This window comes from Dendrobium catenatum, unplaced genomic scaffold, assembly GCF_001605985.2.
Source record: "Dendrobium catenatum unplaced genomic scaffold, ASM160598v2 fragScaff_scaffold_1220, whole genome shotgun sequence".
NCBI lineage: Eukaryota > Viridiplantae > Streptophyta > Magnoliopsida > Asparagales > Orchidaceae > Dendrobium > Dendrobium catenatum.
In genome coordinates, this window is record NW_021319682.1 from 5383618 (window position 1) to 5405218 (window position 21601).

At 33.6% G+C, this 21601-nt stretch overlaps 1 protein-coding gene across 1 annotated transcript in view; it reads left to right on the top strand.

Moving 5' to 3' along the window:
- The window catches only part of LOC110101230 (DAZ-associated protein 1), a 37487-nt gene that overhangs the window by 5998 nt on the left and 9888 nt on the right, over positions 1-21601 (top strand). Inside the window, exons 4-9 of the mRNA XM_020829031.2 lie at positions 2530-2595; positions 6347-6412; positions 6543-6628; positions 6765-6810; positions 16408-16462; positions 20021-20124. Of these exons, the coding sequence (XP_020684690.1) occupies positions 2530-2595; positions 6347-6412; positions 6543-6628; positions 6765-6810; positions 16408-16462; positions 20021-20124 (423 nt within the window). The remainder of the gene's footprint in view (positions 1-2529; positions 2596-6346; positions 6413-6542; positions 6629-6764; positions 6811-16407; positions 16463-20020; positions 20125-21601) is intronic.

The following is a 21601-nucleotide window of genomic DNA, read 5'->3' on the forward strand; positions in this document are numbered from 1 at the left end:
ACTAGATGTATAGTCGCAGTCGAGGGTAATCTAAAACGATACGCCATTGCTCCAATTCTCTCCAATACCTCGTATGGGACAAAGTACCTTAGGACAAGCTTCTCATTCCTCCTGTTGGCGACTGTACTATGTCTGTAGGGCCGTAGCTTTAAGAACACCCTTTCTCCTACTTCGAAATGGATGTCCTTCCTGTATCCATCAGCCAGCTTCGTCATAATATGCTGTGTCCTCAATAAGTGCATATTTAGTTTCTCCAACACCCTATCTCTTTCCTCCAAGTATTGTTCTATTGAAGAGGCTGGTGTGTTTCTTCGCCCAAAATGCACTAAGTGTGGGAGGTCTCTTTCGTACAACATTTTGAAAGGGGTCATCTGGGAAGCTGAATGATATTAAGTGTTGTACTAGTACTACGCCCATGCTAGTAATTTGGCCCACAAGCGAGATGTTTTTAAAGCAAAACACCAAAAGTAAGTCTTCTGGCTCTTGTTTACCACCTTTGTCCTGCCGTTTGTCTAAGAGTGATAAGCAATGCTTCTCTTTAAAACTGTTTCCTACAGCCTGAATAACTCTTTCCAGAACTAACTGAGCAACACCTATCCCAGTCAAAAACTATCGACTATGTGATCCCATGCAATCAAACCACCTCTCTGATGAATGCAACTGCTATTGTCATTGCCTTGTAGGGGTGCTGTAAAGGAATGAAATGAGCATACTTGCTCAACTTGTCATCCACCGCTAGAATCATTGTAAACCCCTCAAATTGGGGTAGTTCATCTATGAAATTCATGGTGTCCTCGCATACTTTGCATGGAAGAGATAGGGGTTGAAATAATCCCCTGGGAGCTATAGCCATGTGCTTGTTTCTCTGGCATATCACCTAGCCACCTCCTCCACTTCCCTATGCATCACCTTCTAATTTATTTCCGCTGTCAATCTTTTATATGTCTTCTACACACCAGAATTGCCCCCAACAACGCTCTCATGAAATTTTTGTAGCAGGTGAGGAATATGAGCTGAGGTTTGTGGCAACACAAACCTCATTTGGTACAATAATCTCTCTCCTTCCATGGAATAGCTAGGTTTACTATTCTCATCCCTTAATAGATCCATCCTTTTGATCTTTCTCAGCTCATCATTCTGCATTCTCCTCTTTGATCGCTCCCCAATCTATCATCAGTGGTATCAAAATGACCATCCCTTAGAGCTTCCCCATGCATCTGGATAAGACGTCAGCCGTCTTATTCTCTAATCCTAGCTTGTATTGGACATGGTTTAAAATTGCGCAATAAGAGGCGCGCCTCAACGCAATTTTAAACTTTTATGCCTCAAAGCCTAGCAACGGGAGCTGGCATTGAGGCGTACGCCTCAATGCCACTGAGGCGCGCCTCTCCTCATGTTTTAGAGGCGTCTGCCTCTGTACAACAATGCTAGGTACCACTCCGTACTGCTCGGTACATACTCGGTAGCGCTAGTTACATGTTCGGTACCGCTCGGTACATACTCAGTACTGCTAGGTACATGCTCGGTATTGCTCGGTATCTTTCCATAAAAACGACTTACGAAACTTTAAAAATAAGCAGAACTTCAAAAATACTCCTACAAAAAAAATAGCACCACTAGGGGGCAGCGCCGGCTTGGACCCCCGGCTGCCCGACATATTGTTGTATTCATCATCTGTAGTAATGGTTGTATTATATTTTATAGTCTTATTATTGGGATATTTTGATTTCACTTCAGATCTTGTGCTTTTTTTATGTTTTATATTTTTTACTCATTAGTACATAAAAAAATTTATCATTTTATGTTTACGTAATCTTTTAATTTTGAGGCTTACATCTCAAAACGCCTTGAGGCTTACGCCTCGCCTCACGAACGAAAAACTCCTCAATACCTGATTACGCAATTTTAAACATTGGTATTGGATTTCAAAGTCATAACTCAATAGCTTGGATAGCCACCTCAGGTGTTCCTCGGTCACCATCCTTTGTTCTAACAAAAAATTCATACTCCTCTAATCTGTCCTAACAAGAAAATGTTGGCCCAATAAATAAGGCCGCTACTTCTAAATGGCTAACACAATGTGCATCAACTCCCTCTCATAGTCTAGCTTCAGCAGCATCACCCCTGTTGAAACAAGTACAATATGAAACAAGTGGATGAATATAAACAGATGAAAAGGAGTTTAGGGTTTCTCATCATAAAAAAAATCTCAGTGCTATTTAATACCCTCGTTTTAGAAGAATTCAAATTACCCACTCTTTCTTTTTTCATGGTTTGTCTTTTCATCTTTGTTCCTAAGGTGCTTCGACTTTCCTAAATTTGAATTTCTTAAGGAAGACTTCTTCATACTTAAGAATGTTTGTACTAAACTTTTCTTTTACCTGGCTGATTTTTGATTCTTTTCCACTCATTTGTTTTGGAAAAGTTCTTCCATGATTATTCCTTCTATCTTTTGTTTTTTCACATGAAATCTTTCTATTGGTTGGAAACATCTGTATTTACTTTACATCACTTTACTCTGTGAAACAGGAAAGATCAACTGGCCGATCCCGCGGTTTTGGTTATGTAACATTTGCTTCTGCAGATGATGCAGAGGTGATTATGCTTCTATCGTATTTTCTTTAATATATGCCTACTAATGAATTTGCTCTAATATGGTTATATATTTGAATTCGTCAGTGATCTTAACTTTTTCCTAGTATTTGCTGTTTTTTCAAAGTTTAAAGGAAAACTCTGTTCCAAGTATAACAAACTTTGAATTCGAGTTGTACTGCATTCTTAAGCTGTCAATTGTGGAGTTTTTTTTTTTTTTCAGCAATTAGGCAAAGTCCTTTTTCTTTCCGCTTTATAAAATATCTATTTAAAGTTGTTTAATATCCTCGTTTATTTTGAAGCACGGGCCAAAACGCTGGTATTGATAGTAATATGTATAAAAAAATTATGTGCTCTTGCAATACTTGTGTGCTGACAAAGTAGTAAGCTCAAGCTGAAAGAAAGAAAAAAAAAAGATTACCTTGCATTGCAAAAGGCTCTATATATACAAAGCAATTTTGTGCTAATTGAATTCAGGTAGAATATCTTGACAGAAGGTTTGATATGGATGTAAGATTTACTCGTGGTTGTATGTTTAAAAAAGGATCCTCTCCAGGTAACATGTTTCAGCTACAATGGCTTTGATGCAAGTTAGTCTGTTGGTAGGTAATGCATGTTTAATTTGAGCAGGTTTTAATATGTAAGCTCTATATTGAATTTGAATTATACATGCTTCTTAAGCTGTCAATTGGGGATTTTTTTTCAGCAATTAGTTGATGCCCCTTTTCTTTCCACTTTATAAAATTATCTGTTTAAAGAAGTTTGATATCCTTGTTTATTTTGAAGCAAAGGCCATAAGGCTGGTGATGATATGGTAATACAGTGACATTTATAAAAAAAACTGTTCTCTTGCAATACTTGTTGTGTGCTTACGAAGTAGTAAGAATGCTCTTTATGAAATCAAAAAGAAAAAAAAAAAAAAACAATGATTACCTACTTGCATTGCAAATGCTGTATATATACAAAGCAGTTTTGTACTATTTGAATTAAGGTAGAATATCTTGATATAAGGTTTGTTATGGATGTATGATTTACTCGTTGGGTGTTTAAAAAAGGATCCTCACTAGGTGACATGTTTAAGCTATAATGGCTTTGATGCAAATTAGTCTGTTGATAGGAAATGCATGTTTAATTTGAACATGTTTTAATATGGAAGCACTAGGGATAAAGGCTAGGTTTGGTTGCATTTTAAAGTGAAACACACTTTGAACTAAAACTGTACAGCCATCTTAAGCTGTCAAATGTGGATTTCATTTTTTTCTTTAAACAATTAGTTGGAGTCCCTTTCTTTCCGCTTTATAAAATTATATATTTAAATTTGTTTGATGTCTTTGTTTATTTTGAAGCAAGGGCCATATGGCAGGTGATGATAGTAATATAGTGACATCTATAAAAAATTATTTGCTCTTGCAATACTTGTTGTCTACTTACAAAGTCGTAAGAATGAAATTAAAGACATTAGAAAGCAAAAAAAAAAAAAAAAAAAAAAAAACTACTTGCATTGCAAAATGCTCTATATATACAAAACAGTTTTGTACTATTTCAATTCAGGTAGAATATCTTGACAGAAGGTTTGCTATGGCAGTAAGATTTACTCGTTGTTGAACGCTTAAAAAAGAATTCTTGCTAGGTAACATGTTTCAGTTGTAATGGCTTTGATGCATATTAGTTTGTTGGTAGGTAATGCGTGTTTAATTTGCACTAGGGTTAAAGACTAGATTTGATTGCATTTTAACTAAAACACACTATGAATTGGTAAACCTCTTCGGTTTAAGTTATTTTTTCTTTTTCTTTTGAGATATGGTTTGATTTAAAAAAAATCTCAAAATAGTTCCCAAATTATTCTTGTATGACAATTTAGTCCCATAGTAGCACATTGCCTCAATTTAGTCTCTCAACTATACAAAATTGATCCAAAATAGTCCCTCATGTTGTAATTATGATATAAAATTGATCCCAAAATAGTCCCTCAACTTTACAAAATTGATACCAATTATTCCCAAATGGATTATTTTGAATCAATTTTATATAGCCAAAGAACTAAATTAGAGCAGCGTTATACTCTGAGACTAAAATGACCATATAAAAATAGTCGGGGGATTATTTTGAAATTTAACCGTTTAATTTTGGTAGGACATTCCTTGTGATGCTTGTTGAAACTAAACAATTTCACCTAAATCATTTTATTTCATCCTATACTGGTCTCAAGCCATTGCATTCAAGTGATGATATATTATTGATAACTAATGATCTGAAATTTAATTTATAAGATAATGGTATTGATTATCTTTAATATTTATTGATTCTTTATAGTATTAAACTTTTAAGCTATTATTAAAAAATATTAAAATTATGATATAAAAAAGTCAAATGTCACAATATTCATTAAACAATATAATTTGAATCTGTTATTATTATGTACTGTGTTAAAAGGGTTTATTAAATGATATGATTTAAATTTGAATTTTCATTATAATATGCGTTGTGTAAAAAATATTCATTATAAGATACGACTTGGATTTAATTTTTTATTATACTTAAGTATTGCTATTTTAATTTTTCCATTAATAGCTAGCAAAATATTAGCATATTGTAAACTTAATTTTATGGTGTTTTATTTTATTTTTTTTAAATGCACTATTCCTTGCTTGTCAACAGCCGCAGTGTGGGACTAGCAGGTCAATAAATATTGTTGAAACATATCATATACTAAGCAAGTAACAAATTCAAAACATTTCATTTAATCATTTCAATTAGCACATGATATGGTGTGTTTAAAATTCAAACTATATCGTGTAATGAATTTTGTTGGCATGTAACATAAGCAATATGTTATCTGATTATTATAAGGCTAGAAGTTCCAAGTTTTAAGGTCATCAAAAGTTGTTATAAGATGAATATCTTAATGTGTAGATTTGAATTCAAAATATAAAATTTGTATTGTGGCGACTGTAGTATGCCATATGTCAGCTACCTTAGTTATTGAACCCTGTTTTATGGAGATTGTTGCATTACATATGAGTATAAGTAATCTTGTTACTTCATCCTTTCAGAACACGGGTCTATCACAGCCCTTATTCCACAAGCAAACTTTTGAAGTTTGCTCCGGGATAAAGATATATGCTTTTTAATTTAGGATAGGCGATGGTATATATCCTTATAGGTTGAGATTGTCAAATAAGATCCAGCCAAAGTAGGAGTAAGAACTATGATGCTAGTTCAATTTGAGTGAGCAGTACAAGGAGATTCATTTTCTTAGTGGTTGCAGCCTGTTGGCGACGGTTTTGCTACAGCTAATAATGATTTATCTTCGTAGCAAACCTTCTCCAAGAACCAATTGTGTCAGCCTATTATATTAAATGAGCAAATCATTTTGCGATTTGGCCTTTTCTTTCACTATCTTATTCTATTTCTGTGATCACTTTACTGAAGTAGATTTGTCGAGGAGTTCACTCTATCATTTTGTATGGTTGTGATGACTATATTGATAGAGGTTGTTTAAGGAATACGAGGATATGTGGTTAAATAGATCATTTGTTTTTTTCTGAACAATATTATTTTTCCTGGCAGCATATTTATTGTTTGATTCAAAAGAAAATGTATTTACTACTCATGAGCTGCTTTTCCTATATTTTGTTATTAGCTTAAAGTTTCTGTTCATTATTTTTTTATTGTCTGATTAACTTTAATAATACTCCTTCAATACTGGATCTAATGGGTCCAAATTTGATGAGCATACGATTCTCTTTTGCAGAATGCACTTGAAAGTGAGCATGTCCTTGGGAACAGAACTCTTGAAGTAAAGGTTGCAACTCCAAAGGTGAATGAGTGTGCTTTTTCTTTTAGAGATTTTTCATCTTAGGGAAGTGTCGTGGTTTATTGCTTCCCGACTAAATTGATTTTTAAATACCTCTAAATTAGCTTCTGACCATAATAAGTTCACTTTATAGGAAGAAATGAGGGCGCCTGCAAAGAATACTACTCGGATTTTTGTGGCCAGAATCCCCCACTCAGTCACAGAATCAATGTTCCGAAGGTAAACTTCCCTATTCAGCTTTTTGATTGATTCCGTAGGTAAACTTCCCTATTGAGTTTTTATGGCTGATGGCTGCTTGTGTCTGAACTGTTGAAATACAAGAAAAAATAACATTTGTTTATGGGAAATTTTGCAGTTATTTTGAAACATATGGAGAGATAACAGACTTGTATATGCCAAAGGTGAGACAGGTTGTTGGATTATTTATACAATTGATGGTTGCCTTTTATTCATTTACAATTTTTATTTTGTATTGTTCCTGTTGCTATCTGAGTTCTGATGCATTGAAATGTAGTGGTATGGAGTCCTGGCAGTTAGGGCTTGTTATACTTAAATCTTGTTAAAAAGGTTGGTTCCAACAGAGCTGAAGCTGTCAGAACTATATTTCTCGCATACTCATCCATTCTTAATTGTTTGGTGCAGTGAGTGATATTTACACAGCTCAAGTGTTACTTAAATGTAATGCCGAGATGTAGGAGTTTGCACATTTTAATTCTTACTATGATAGCATGTTTTGTATTAGAAAAGATTTAGGAGTCCTTGAGAAAGATACTCAGATTCAGCTAATAGGGAAGAGGAAGGGAAGTACTATGGATAGGTTAAGTTTGATTTTTCTTTTGCATGCTATAATGCATCGACTGATTTTGAAGCTCTCTCCTCAGTTTTTGAAATTTTGATCAGCAGCAATAAGGGCGTTCTTTCAAACCTCGCAAAACAACCCTGGAGATGACAAAAGAACATAAACACAGAATGTGATCTCAGGAGCAGTGAGACTTAGAGAAAGTTCTATCTCAATTTTGAAATTGCTTCCTATCTTTTTTTGCACTGTTTCTTAATGACTCAACATAAAGCATCTTTATATTTTGCATTTAACCATTAAAATAAAACATAAAAGAGTTGATTCACGGATGAAGACTAAGGTTTTGGGATGTATTTGTGGGCTCCGAAAATTCGTTCCTTGGCCTCTCCGCGCCTTCTTTTATTGACGGGGAATGTTTTAACGATTTTATGTTTCGGAGTAGATTTTCAAAAGGCAGATTGAGTTTTCAAAATAAGACACTATCCGGAGTTTTCGCCCTCATTTTGCAAGGACTTTATGATTTGAGTTCTAGTTTCCCATAGGTGCAAGCCCTTATGGTTAATTACGCTTCCCATTGGCGAGAGAACTTTTGATTATGGCTAGTCATAATAATTACCGAGCGTATCGTAACGACAATTTCAGGGCTTGAATTTTAGAGTTCTTAATTTGAAATTCATCACCATAAACTTAATACAATGATGGAGGAATGATGACGAGCCCGATCTAAATCTCATTGTTTCATTATCCTGTGTTGTCATGATCCTTGGTCAACTTAGTCAGTGGAAGTAGTTGACCCAACCTGAGAGAAGGAAGCTTGTCGGCAACCATGAGTTGCTTAGTCTAAGGATATCTTGTAAATCTGGGGTGGATGTTTGTCTAAGGTGATGAGTTTAAGTCAATCATAGCTAACAGAGTGCTTTATATCTTATTAAGCACACCCTATAATTCATTAATCAAGGGCTTTTAACCATTAGGGAACGTATGGACTTTGGCCGTGACCGTGATATGATAGTGTCATTTTACGACAAATATAGCCGATCAGAGGGCACGTTCCACTTCCATACTAACGATAAATCATTTGAGATTGAATTTTAGTAATGCATTCACTAAAATATATGCTCTTTGTGAGCTGAAGTTATTCTTCAATTCATTATCCTTGCCAAATTTATTGCGAAGTGTGAATGGATTTTGATTTTAAGTTTTTGATGATAGATTTTATTTCGAGGATTTAGATTTTTAGTAGGATTTAAGTTTAGGTTTTGATTGTATGATTTTAGAGTTTTGAGGGCATTTCTTTAAAATTTTTGTGAACCCCTCCGGTTGAGATTTACGTTGAATACAACCATTTCTTTTTAAATATTTGTATTTTCATTAAGGTTCATGGATATTTTGAAAGCCAAGGTCACATCCGGTTGAGATTTTATATTAACATGACCATCATCAGGGTGACATGGTTATTTGAAAATATATGTATTTTGTATGAATTTGAAACCATTTAAAAAGTATAATTCCCTCCGGTTAAGATTAACTTTCAACACGACCATCATCGGGGTGATTTAGTTTTCATTTGAAAATGTATATGTATTTTGTAAGAGTTTGGAAGGCATTTTGAAAGTTTGGGATCTCCTATGGTTGAGATTTTCTTTCAACACGGCCATCATAAGGATATTTCAGTATTTTTAACAATTCTGCGAAGCATTCTCATATTTTGCATTTAGGAGCTTGACGTAGAGACCGGAGCTTATTTAGTGTATAGTTTGGACCTATAGTCGGGATTTTTCTAACGAATCCGTGAAGCATTCTCATATCTTGCATTTATGAGCTTGACATAAAGATCAGAGCATATGCGGAAGCAGCGATATTTCGTAAAGAAAGTAATTTATTTAATTCGTTCTCAGTTAGTTGCACATTAATCTTTGTTCAAAATTGTGAAATGTCATCTAAAAGGCTTTATTTGTATTCGATGATTAATTTGATGATGGGTAACAATCATGGAAGTGTGTTGGAAAGAAGCCAAGTGATGCTCCTATTAAGATGCTAATAGCACTGGAGTGGTTTAGTGCATTTGAGTCGAAGGAGACATCTCTTGGTATTGACATGACTGTTTGAATAGATCTTCCAAGGCTATTGGTTGTCAGAAGAAAGTTCTTGTAATCATCAGATGCACTACAGGATTGAATGTTGCATGCATGAGAAGTGCAAGGTTGTGAGTAAAGCAACATCTTTCATCAAATGGTCAAGTAAAGAATTATCTACAACATGAAAAAATGTCATGCAAATCTGATGGACAATAGAATGTCTCTTGTGCATCAAAAATTCATCATAAAAAAAGGCTAGCTACTAATAAAAGGCTAATCCAATCAAAGAGTCGAAAGATGCTCTTGAGGTTCTTAGTTCAAATAGAGATTTGTTTCTCAAATTTCTTGAAGAATCAAACTCTAGTCATACATTTCTAAGACAGGAGGAGATGGATGTTCTCAAGCAAAGACCATATAGGCATGATTCCAGTTTGGCTAAGGGATGCATGGAACCTATATGCGTTGGTCTTATGCTACCTCAAGGTTGTATATTTCAAAATTTTTCATGAGTCTTGCATTGAAGTTATAACAAATTGTTAATTTTCTTCAATTCTAGAAACAGGATGAGCCCTTTGCCATTGAAACAACCTGCACTGCCAGATTTGGATTGATTTAATGTTATTTTTTGATTTGCTTGTCATAGACAACTACCTTATAAGTCATTATTGGGTGCACTTTTATTTGCTTAATGGCCTGGGTTGTAATACATTTTTCCCCACACTTATTTTGTAAGTTTCAATTGATTGGAATCTCCTGCATGAGACAATCCTCTTTATGTTTTTATTAATGAGTAAATCTTCTCATGGCATTGCTGACTGCAAATTGGATTATTTATCCTTAAAACACATCCACACAAAAATAGATCTAGTTTGATTGAACTTTATAGATTCTCTAAATTGTCTAATGTTCATGATAAAATATTAATGATATGAGCCTTTTCAAATGTCATCCTTTGATATATATGGCTTTAACTATGTAAATTAGGCTTCTTTTGTGGTTTTCTTGATGCATCTTTTGTGATATGTATAAATGATACTTAATCTGCATCTTTCTCATGTTAAACTAATGCATTTTTATTGAATTATCTAAATACACTAAGTTTTGTCTATTTGACTTATTATGGACTAGTGTTCATAATAGCTGCATCGTACACCTGATTACTTTAATTGGATTTCCATATTCATGTTTCATCTTCATAGAATAGTTTTATGAGTTATGAAACCAAATATGCTTCTTAGAATATATAGTCTGACTACATGACAAGCAATTTTTGGTGGTGTGGACCCTTTTTAATTATTGGAATGATACAATTAATTAGTTATATATATATAATCATTTTAAATTATAAATTTTGTTTGAAATTAATTATGAGAGGATCATTTGTTTTGTTCTAAATTTCGGTTGCCTCCCGGTTTCTCCTTCCCACGAAGGGAGGTTGGGAGGCACTTGCCTTTCAAATATGCTCGATCGAATTATAAAGATTCGTCGATCGAGGGCTTTGGGACGATTGATACCGGCATAGGTCTTCAAGTCTTCAATTTGCTCGCGGTACCTGTTAATTAAATATGATTTAATTGAAAAATGCTATTTTTTATTTTCCTTGAAAATTTAGCAGCCTCCCGGCATCCCCTCCCAGCGAAGGGAGGTTGGAAAGGCAATTGCCTTTCAAATCCTCCCGACCGGATTAAAGATTCGACGACCAAGAGCTTTGGGACAATTGGTCCCGGTACAAATCTTCGGATCTTCAATTGCTTGCGATAGTTGTTTCCTCTCTCTTGCAAACTTGTTGGTCACTTATGGAATAGGAAACGAATTGATGATAGAATGGACATCAGGCTGGGTCAGGCTAGATCATACGAAGACGGGGAGAGTAGGCTGTGCACGACACCAAATTGAGACGGTCACCGAAACAGACGGAGAGCACGAAAGTGGGTCATGTTCACGTGGCCGTGCTGGTTGATAGCTATGGGTAAACGGGTTGACAAGGTGGGCTTGTGCGGGTCTGTTGCGTGCATGATGATCGAGCAAGAGGGAGCAAGCACTTGCGCGAACTGGAGATGAGCGGAGTCGGGCAAGCGTGAAGGCTCCAGCGGTTTGGGGATCTCGTGTGTGGCTGAGGAAGATAAGAAGGAGCGGGCTTGCATGCGAATGAACCGAATGAATCCTCCCAAGCGCTCATGCGTGTATTTTGAGGAAATGAGAGAGCGGTTGTGTCGGTTGAGCGAATAGTTGTGTCGTTTGGGCAAAATGTGCGTGATCGACTGGGTTCGTGCGACCAAAGGGAAGTTGGGTTTGGGCGGGTCTGGAGGTGGTTAGTGATCAATAGTATTGCACTTGGTATGTTGGCTACACGATTCTATTACATGTCATAGTTAGAGTGGTAAATAAAATTGTTTAAAAAGGTATTAGTTATGTTATGAGTGTTAACTGGTTTGTGCTTAGGTGATTGTTTTGGAGATGGTATTATAGTGGCTTATATTATAGGAATTTAAAATTAAATAAGTGTAGATGGTCCATAAGTCTGTAATAATTAATTAATGTGCATTAGTTTAGGAGTGATAGGGATGCATGCGTTCATCTTTGGAATTTGATCTTGATTAAGGGATTATTTGGTTTGTTGCATTACTAGTGTAGTGTAAATCAAATGCATGTGTTTTGAAAATTCAGCTATTTGGTATGCTGCATATTTTGTACCCTATTACTGAAAGAGGGTTACAATTCATATTCAAAACTAATATTTTCAAAATTAGAAAATAAGTCCTAATAATTAATTAAAATTTAAACCCAATATGGTACAAAAAGATAATGTCTACCTAAATAAAATAAAATAAACTAATAAAAGAAATACAATTTAATTTCATGAATTAATCTAGTTTAATCTAGACTTGTCTCCAGCTATGATTCTTGATCATCATTGCCCCTGTGACTTACGAGGCATTGGCACTTCAAAAAGTCTTTCGTGTTCCTGTTGTATAGATGCCTGACATTACATGCTTTGTCACATGCCTGATATATTGAAAATCATGTATGATGTTTTCATTCAAAACTTGAAGTTGTATATGGACAAGACTTGACCCAAGATGACCAAGAAATGCAATGCAACATGTGTAAGCTATTTTGGTTTAGTAAATTTGTGGCTCAGGTTGGATTGCTTCGGTGTTGAGTTTATTAGATTCAATTAGACAATACAATGCTAGTTATTTTGAAGGTTGTACACTCTTTTTTTGGGGTTTTTGTATTTTGTGTTACAACATAAGGTTAAAATAATATCTAATGATTAGTGTTATTGTCGGTGTGTAAATGGGGATAAGTACAGTTGATAAATATTGAAATATAATTATAATCTTATTTTGGTGAGACTTAAGCTTTCTATATGATTCATGTGATATTATAAATTATTGCAGTAAGTTTTTAAATAGAAAATATTTGCATTAGATGTATTGATTATGCATTTCATAAAATAAGTGTTCAGGGTGTTTTGTGTTTTACTGTTTATAAGTATTTCATATCCCATGTTTCTGTCATGTTCGTGTTTCATGGTCCAGGACACAAAAAAAAAACCCTAGAGTCACAATGTAATACCTTATGCATTTTGATTCAAGCTAAGCTTACTTTATATAATCTAGGCTCAAGTCAAGTCAAGTTTGATTCGAGCCAGGCTTAGCTTATAAATTGGATCGATGACTTCAATTTGAGTTCAATCCGAGCTAAAACTAGATCCAATTTTTGATTGAAATTCTTTTTCAAGCCAAATTCATAGTTGCAATTAGAAGTGATAATACACATGAGGTCTAGTTATATAATGAGTGCTGTATTAAAAAGTGTATAATTCAATGTTATGATGCCATCATGCCAATGTTCATATGTTTTACTATATTCTACAACAACAACAACAACAACAACAAGGGATTAGCTACATGAATATTTTTTTTCATTATTTTCTATTAAGAGTCAAATTCTCACTTAAATCTAATAAAAAAAGGACATTTCTAATATTTTCTAACCAAGTCATTTTAGGTCTACCTCTACCTTTCTTAACATAAACTAAATCTAATACATCTACTCTCTTAATCAGGTCATCTGAAGGCCGCCATTTTATGTGACCAAACCATATAAGGCGACTCTTTCTAATTATATCTTCTACTGGAGCTACTCCAACCTTTCCACGTATATGCTCGTTTCATATATTGTCTCCAATAGTAAAACCACTCATCCACCTGAGCATCATCATCTCTGCAACATTTAACTTAATATTGCGCTTCTCTTTTAATGGCCAACATTCTAAACCATAAAGCATTGCAGGTCTCATTAACATCTTATAGAATTTTCCCTTGAGTTTGAGGGAGACTTTTCTATCACACAACAAGCCCGATGCATTCCTCCACTTCAACCAGCCAACTTGAATTCTACAAATAATATCTCCATCTATTTCACCATCACTATGAACAATAGACCCAATATATCTAAACATATACTCTTATTAATGACTTGATCGCCCAAAGTCACAATTCTCTCACTAGATCTATTATTACTAAAATTACACTCTATACATTCGGATTTAGATCTACTAAAATGAAAATCTTTAGACTCTAAGGTTCACCTCCATAATTAAAGTTTACTTTCAACTCCCTCTCTATTCTTATCAAGAAGAAAAATATCATCAACAAAAAGCTTATACCAGGGTACGACCTCTTGCAAATGTCTAGTGAGAACATCCATGATTAAAGCAAAAAGATAAGAACTCAAGGTTGATCCTTGATGTAATCCAATTGGAATAGGAAATTACATAGTCAAATCACCTTGTGTTTGAACACAAGTAACAACTCCTATATACATATCCTTAATGACTTGAATAAACATTATTAATCCCTTTCTTTTCTAGAACTCTCCATAACACTTCTCTTGGAACTTTATCATATGCTTTCTCTAAATCAATTAATATCACATATTGGTCCTCCTTATTCTCTCTATATTTCTCCATCAAACCTCTCAATAAATTTATAACTTCCATATTAGACATACCTGACATGAATCCAAATTGATTTTGAGAAGCATTAGTATCACGTCGTAACCTATGCTCAATAACTTTCTCCTATAGTTTTAAAGCATGACAAATTAACCTAATTCCTCTATAATTTGCACAATCTTGTACATCGCCTTTATTCTTAAAAATGGGAATCAACACACTCATTCTTCGCTCATCTGACATCTTTTTGATCTTCAAAAGAATATTAAAACATTTAGTAAGTTGAGAAATTCCTTCATCTGCTTTGCATTTTCATACCTCTATTTGAATATTATCAAGTCTAATAGCTTTTCCACATTTCCTTTTTTTTATAGACTCTCTAACTTCAGTATTACTAATTTGTCGATAAAAATAATTTTTTTTTTCATTTAGGTCACTAAAGTCAATCATATTCTCACAATCTTTATTAAAATGCTTAACAAAATATTTTATCCATTTTTGTTGAATATCTTCTTCTAATAAAAGTACTTTTTGATCTTCATCCTTAATGCACTTCATTTGAACTAAATTTTTACTACTCTCATCTCTTCATTTGGCTAACTTATACATCTATCTTTCACCTCGTTTATATCTAATCTATTATATAAATCATTAAAAGCTAAAGTCTTTGCATCGTATATTGTTTTTTTAGACTTCTTACAAACATCTTTGTATCTTTCCCAATTATCAAAGTTTTTTTATATAAACCAATTTTTATAACGAAGTTTCTTATTTTATATTTTCTTGCACATTTGATTCCACCACCAACTGTTTTTACTATAACGAGCTTTTCCCTTTGATACTCCAACCCATCCTTTGCAACATTCTTAATATCACTAGCTACGTTTTCCCACATAACATTAGTTTTTTCATGTATTTGACAAAATCTTAAAATCTAGAATCTTACTCATAAAAATATTTTTATTAATATTCTTTAAATGCCTCCATCTAATCCTAGAACAACGGTTTACTTTATTTTTTATATTCCGCCTCTTCATTTTAAAGTTCAATACTAATAAGCGATGTTGGATACTTGGTAGGGACAAAAATTTTGTTTTGCTATAGAGGTGATGTGATCAGTACAAGAAAAAAGGAGTCGATAATCAATCATGTTAGAGAGTTAGGGGAGGCGGGAGAGAGAAGGTTGGAAATTGCTGGCTGATGAGTGAGGGGAAAGAAAGAAGAAAATTTTGAGTAGTTTTTAATTCAATGCATCATAATAAAAATACATCCATTTTACTCGCTATATATATATAAATAGGGATACAAATTAAATTCAGAATTAATCTTGTCAAAATTGAAATCTAATCCTAACAATTAAAGGAAATATGCCCCCAAAATTATCTGACAGGATATTATCTACCTAACTAAAATAAACTAACTTATAAAAGAAATACAATTTAATGTCATGAACTGTTTTGGTTCAACTTAAATTTGGGCATAGCCATGATTTTTGACTTGGGCTACGTTCATCCTCAGAAATGATGCCTTATTAGACATTACCATAACTTATTGTTCAGCGACATGCATGTCTTGCTAGCGTTGAATAATTAACCTAGGTAAGCCTAGATATTTGGAGGACAGGTTGGTGGTGAAAAGGTTGATAGTTAGGCGTCATTTAATCGTTATATGATGATTTTTTTTTATTTGATATACATGTCTGGCAAATTTTGTTGTTTTTATTGAATATAATTTTTCGAAGGACGTGAGAACCATATCCATACATGGTATTTCATATGATGGGAATCTTGTTTGAAGTGTACTTGGATACTGCAACTAGGATAAGGCTCCGGATATTCTTTGAAGCCTTATGAGTTTTCAAGTCGTGCAAACATACTTGTTCGTTGTCTGTCGTGATATCATCGCCACCATATTTATTGAATTCCACTCTTTTTCTTTATCCTCGATGATTTTTTCTTGCTTCATTTGGTGACCTGCTTATAAGGTTTTCTAGGCCCCATTTGTGTGTAATTTTTTTTAAAATTTATTTTATTGGTAATTATTTGACCATCATTTTCTGATTTGCAATGCTACTGTTGGGGAAAGCCTACTTAAATGGTAATGACAAGTTCACACTAGAATGCCATATGATGATCATTATCTTCATTATCTGCAGGATCAAGGTTCTAAAGGGCACCGTGGTATTGGATTTATCACTTTTGATAGTGCTGGTATTTTTTCCCCCTTTCTTTCCCATCACTTTGTTTTGTTTTTTGGCCTTCAACTATATCTTCGTATTTTGGATACATGCATCAGACTTAGAAATGCCTCCTAAATTTTGTTTTTGTTATGGCAAAAAAATCAGAAAATCAGCTAGGCAACTTGTTTTTAGCTAATTTATATTCTTGTTTCTATTTGTTATATTCCGTTTTTAATTTTAATTCATCAGAATTATATGAGAGATGATAATGTAACATAGTTTTAGAAAAATTATGTTAGGATTGGAGAATTAATTAGGATTTATGCTGGAAAGAAGATGCAATCTTTATGTTTGGGAAATTAATGGGATAAACATAGAGAGAAAAATATGAATTTTTTTTATTGATCTTGGGAAGCCATATCGCTAACAAGAATCACAAGATTTGATTTAGTGAGCCTTAAAAAAAGAGTGTATTAAAGGAATGTTTAAGTTATTAAAAATTTGTATGACATAATATTGATTAGCATTAGAAACAGTGGTGGAGTGACTAAGAAGTTCCTAATCACAATAGTTTTACATAGCAATAAAAATTAAGTTTTTATTTTCTTATATTAGTTATGGAGATGTTTCATAAGGATATTCAAATTAAGGCATCATTGCATATATTATTTGTAGATGATAGCTCTAATCGTCGAGTTCTCATTTGATATAAGTGAAAATTTGGAATAATACAGGGAATGATTTGAGGATTTAGGGCTTAGGATTAGCAGAATAAAGCTCGACTTGATGTGCAATTTGGGCTGCTATGAAATTGATAATTTTTGGTTAATATTGCTAGAAGATTGTGATATTTATGTGTGATAGATTTTATTTTTAATCTATCATCTAACAAGATGAGAATATAGATGGGGTATAGCTTCTTCATGTTTGTTTAATTGTTGATACACATTGGGTGTATTATGTGATAGGAGAATATCATGAAAAGGAAAATTTTTTAAAACTGGAATAAAAAATGAACTATACTATATGGATCAAATTTTTTGGTCGTAATGAAGTCACTAATAATCAAGTTGAGTTTGACAAAAATGTGAATCTTAGGGTGTAACGTAAAACTAGGATAAATAAAGATAATATTATTTGGGTGCAATTATAGGAGTACCACATATTAAAGAGAAGATAACTAAAAATAAATATAGGTAATTTAGACATGCCTAATAGTGGGTAGAAGAGGCACCAACATGATAGGTATTTCAATTAATATGATATTATTAGGCTGGAAGATAGATATACCAAAGTTAACATGGATAGAACTTATGCAAAATAATGGAATATGACGACTCTTAAAGCTGACTCAAAATATTTAGGATAAAGTTGAGTACATGTATTTATCTATTCTAAGAGTTTGAAAGTGACTGCAACCTATATCGAGATAATCAAAATATGGCCTTTTTGTTAAATAATTTGGAAATTTCAACCTGAATTTGACTCAATAAAGTTGAAACTCGACTTGATGTGATAGAAGTAGTTGTTTCATGTTATGCTAGTTTCAACCTTAATAAAAAAATAAACACGATGACACAATTTGTACACACCAACCCAAAAACATAATTAGGACTTGTTATTTGGATTGGAGAATCAATTTAGATTTATGCTATAAAGATTCATGGTGGATGCGATTTTCCTACATACAAAATTAATATATAAATATATAGTGCAAAAAATTCATACATTTGGTTTTAATTGATCTTGAAAAGGCATATGATCAAGCATCATAAAAAAGGTAATTTGGCAAGCCTTAACAATAAAAAGTTAGAGGAATGTTCAAATTATTAAGAATGTATATGATAGAATATTGATTAGCATTATACGTAGTAGTGGAATGATTAAGGAGTTCTCAATCAAAATATTTTTACATATAATTATCAAAATTTATCAAAATCAAGTGTGCATTTTTTTTAGTAATGTAGATGCTTCTTAAGGATATTAAAAGTAAGATATCATGATCTGCATAATTCTAACTGGTGAGCCATTTGTTGATATTAATGAAAAGTTGGAAGAAGTCCTGAAATATTTAGAAGATTAGGGGCTTAGGTTTAGTAAAACATTTATTGAATTGAGATACAAGCAAATAAATTTAATATCTTAAGTAGCACTCGAGGAGCATGGAGGTGAAGATTCTTAATGCTCACTCAAAATAATTGGGATAAATTTTACTAAATGTGTTATTCCATTTTAACCATTTGGGCTTAGGCTTGACCTAAAGGACTAGCCTTAAGCCCATATCTTTTTGCTTTAGTCATGGATGTTCTCACTAGACATTTGCAAGAGGTTGGACCTTGGTGTATGCTTTTGGCTGATGACATTCTTCTTGTTGATAATACTAGAGAGGGGGTTGAAGGTAAACTTGAATTATGGAGGTCAACCTTAGAGTCTAAAGGCTTTCGTTTGAGTATATCTAAAACTGAATATATGGAGTGTAATTTTAGTAATAATAGATCTAGTGGGTGATTGTGACTTTGGGTTATCAAGTCATTAATAATAGTACACATTTTCATTATCTTGGGTGTATTGTTCAGAGTGATGGTTAAATAGATGAGGATATTATTTGTAGAATTCATGTTGGATGGTTGAAGTGGAGGAATGTATCAGGCTTGTGTGATAAAAAAGTCCCTCTCAAACTTAAGGAAAAATTCTATAAGATGGTGGTTAGATCTGTAATGTTTTATGGTGTATAATGTTGGCCATTAAAAGAGAAACATAATATAAAGTTAAATATTGGAGAGATGAGGATGCTAAGGTGGATGAGTGGCTTTACTCTTAGAGACATGATACCAAATGAGCATATACGTGAAAAGATTGGAGTAGCTCCAGTGGAAGATAAGATTAGAGAGAGTCGTTTAGATGGTTTGGTCACATAAAACGGTGGCCTTTTGATGACCCGGTTAGGAAAGTAGATGTATAGATTTGACTTATGTTAAAAAAAGTAGAGGTAGACCTAAAAAGACTTGGTTAGAAAATATTAGAAATGACATTTTTTTTATTAGATTTAAATGAGAATTTTACTCTTAATAGGCACAATGGAGAAAAAGGATTCATGTAGCTGACCTCTTATAGTGGGATAAAGGCTTGATGTTGTTGTTCTTAGGTTTGACCTGAAAATGACTGCAACTAATATTGAGATAACCCAAATATAGCATTTTTATCAAATTGGGTGGAATTTCAACTTGATCTCATTTGATGAAACTGAAACTCGACTCGAGGTGTATGAGAAGTAGTTGAGTTGTATTGGTTAAGTTTCAATCTAACACAAAATGGATGTGGTGAGGACATAATTTGTACATTCTACCCAATAACATAATTACAAAATGTCATTTTATTTTGCTTATTATTTGAAAGAAAAGGAATCCTCTCATTATATGGCTTGAGTTCATTTTTTTCTTGTTGAAATTGAACCATTTGTGAGTTGAGCTTAGCATCAATTTTTTTGGTTCACCTTACCCCCTATTTGTTGCCACAATCCGAAAATTTCTATGTTGAATTCAAATGTGTTTTCATTTATGATGATGATGATTTTACCGAAATACTTTAGGATGTGTTAGAGGTGGGAAGTTGTTCAATGTAATATTACAATCTTTGTGCCAAATCTTGGTCAATGGGGTGGTTAAAATTAAGGCAAATTATGATAGAAAGAAGGTGAGACAAAATTCTTACACATGGCGTTAGCACTTCATTGAATTATTACTATGTTGATGAATGGAGAAGGGCATTGAGCCAAGCAGACCTTTATGATTGCACCTGTTCACTCAGTCTATAGGATTAAGCAGGTGAACAATAGAGGTGAATCTTTATGAAGATAGTTGGATATTAGGTTTATGAGATTACGAAGGTCTACTGGCTATTATGAGTCAAAGGCTGATATCTTGGGAGGATGTGGGTTGGTCCTAGAAGCAAGTCCGTTGAGTCCATCATGGTTAGATAGGATTTTTTTTTTCCCGCTTGAAATCTATATTACTATCTATTCCTAGATTTAGGTTTTTGAATAAGTATTTCCTTGAAATTATGAAATAGCTACCTACATTCTAGCATAGGTTATTTAAGGATATTTTATTTTTTATTTAGTAATTATTTAGTGATTTGAATTCTCATATATTATAAAGATGCTATTGAAGCAATGAAAAATAGAATCTGAGATTTGGAGTTCTCAAAATTTCAAATTCCATACTCGTGCTGCCACTCTTTTGGTTGATTTTAGCCTGTAAAGAACAACTGATAGACTCCAGGGGTGTCAAAATGGGTTTTCGGGTCGGTTTCGGGTTCAATCCGGAATTAACATGGCTTTAACTATTTTAACCTGAACCCGAATCAATTAGGTAAATAAGTTAGAAGTTTGGACCTGCACCTGACTCGACCCCAACGTGATCAACACGACCAAACCCGCTGGCCCGAGTGTGAGCGGGCACAATGCCAAGCGAGTGGGCACGATGCTCGTGTGGGTGAGCTTGATGAGCTAGTGCGCTGCGCGACCACAGACGACGGGATGACAAATGAGCACGAAGGACAACAGGATGATGGGACCAGCGTGTTTTTGCGTTGACCTAGGTCAATTTCGGGTTTTCAGGTTGACCCGAACCCATCCTGAAAATACAATTGGGTCAAAATATAAAACCCGAGCCCGACCCAATTTTCAAACGAGTTGACACAGACTCGAAATTGTCGGGTCGTGTTTTTGGATCGTGTCAAATATTGTCACCCTAGTAGACTCCTCTGCTACTCTCTTTATTGGTTTTCTCCATAGATGAAGAGTTTTCATGTTTATTGGGGTCTCCAAGCAATCAAAATTCATTTTAAACTGTTTCAATTGATTAAAATTTACCATGAAACAATAATTTTAATGTCTGGATTGGAAATTATGATTGTTATGATAGATAGCCTAGTAGTTGTGGAGCAATGGAGAGGGATCTCATCCAATTTTTCATACACTCCCTTACAACCTTACGTCCCCTACTCTTTGATTATTTACCTAACTCTAGTATATTGATTCCTTGAATATTTGATCATCTTTTTTGTTATTAGATTAACTAATTTTGCTTTTATAAGAAAATGATGAAATCAATTACCAAGGTATCAACGATGTGGAGCTATACATGAATAGAAGCCAATATGTTGATGC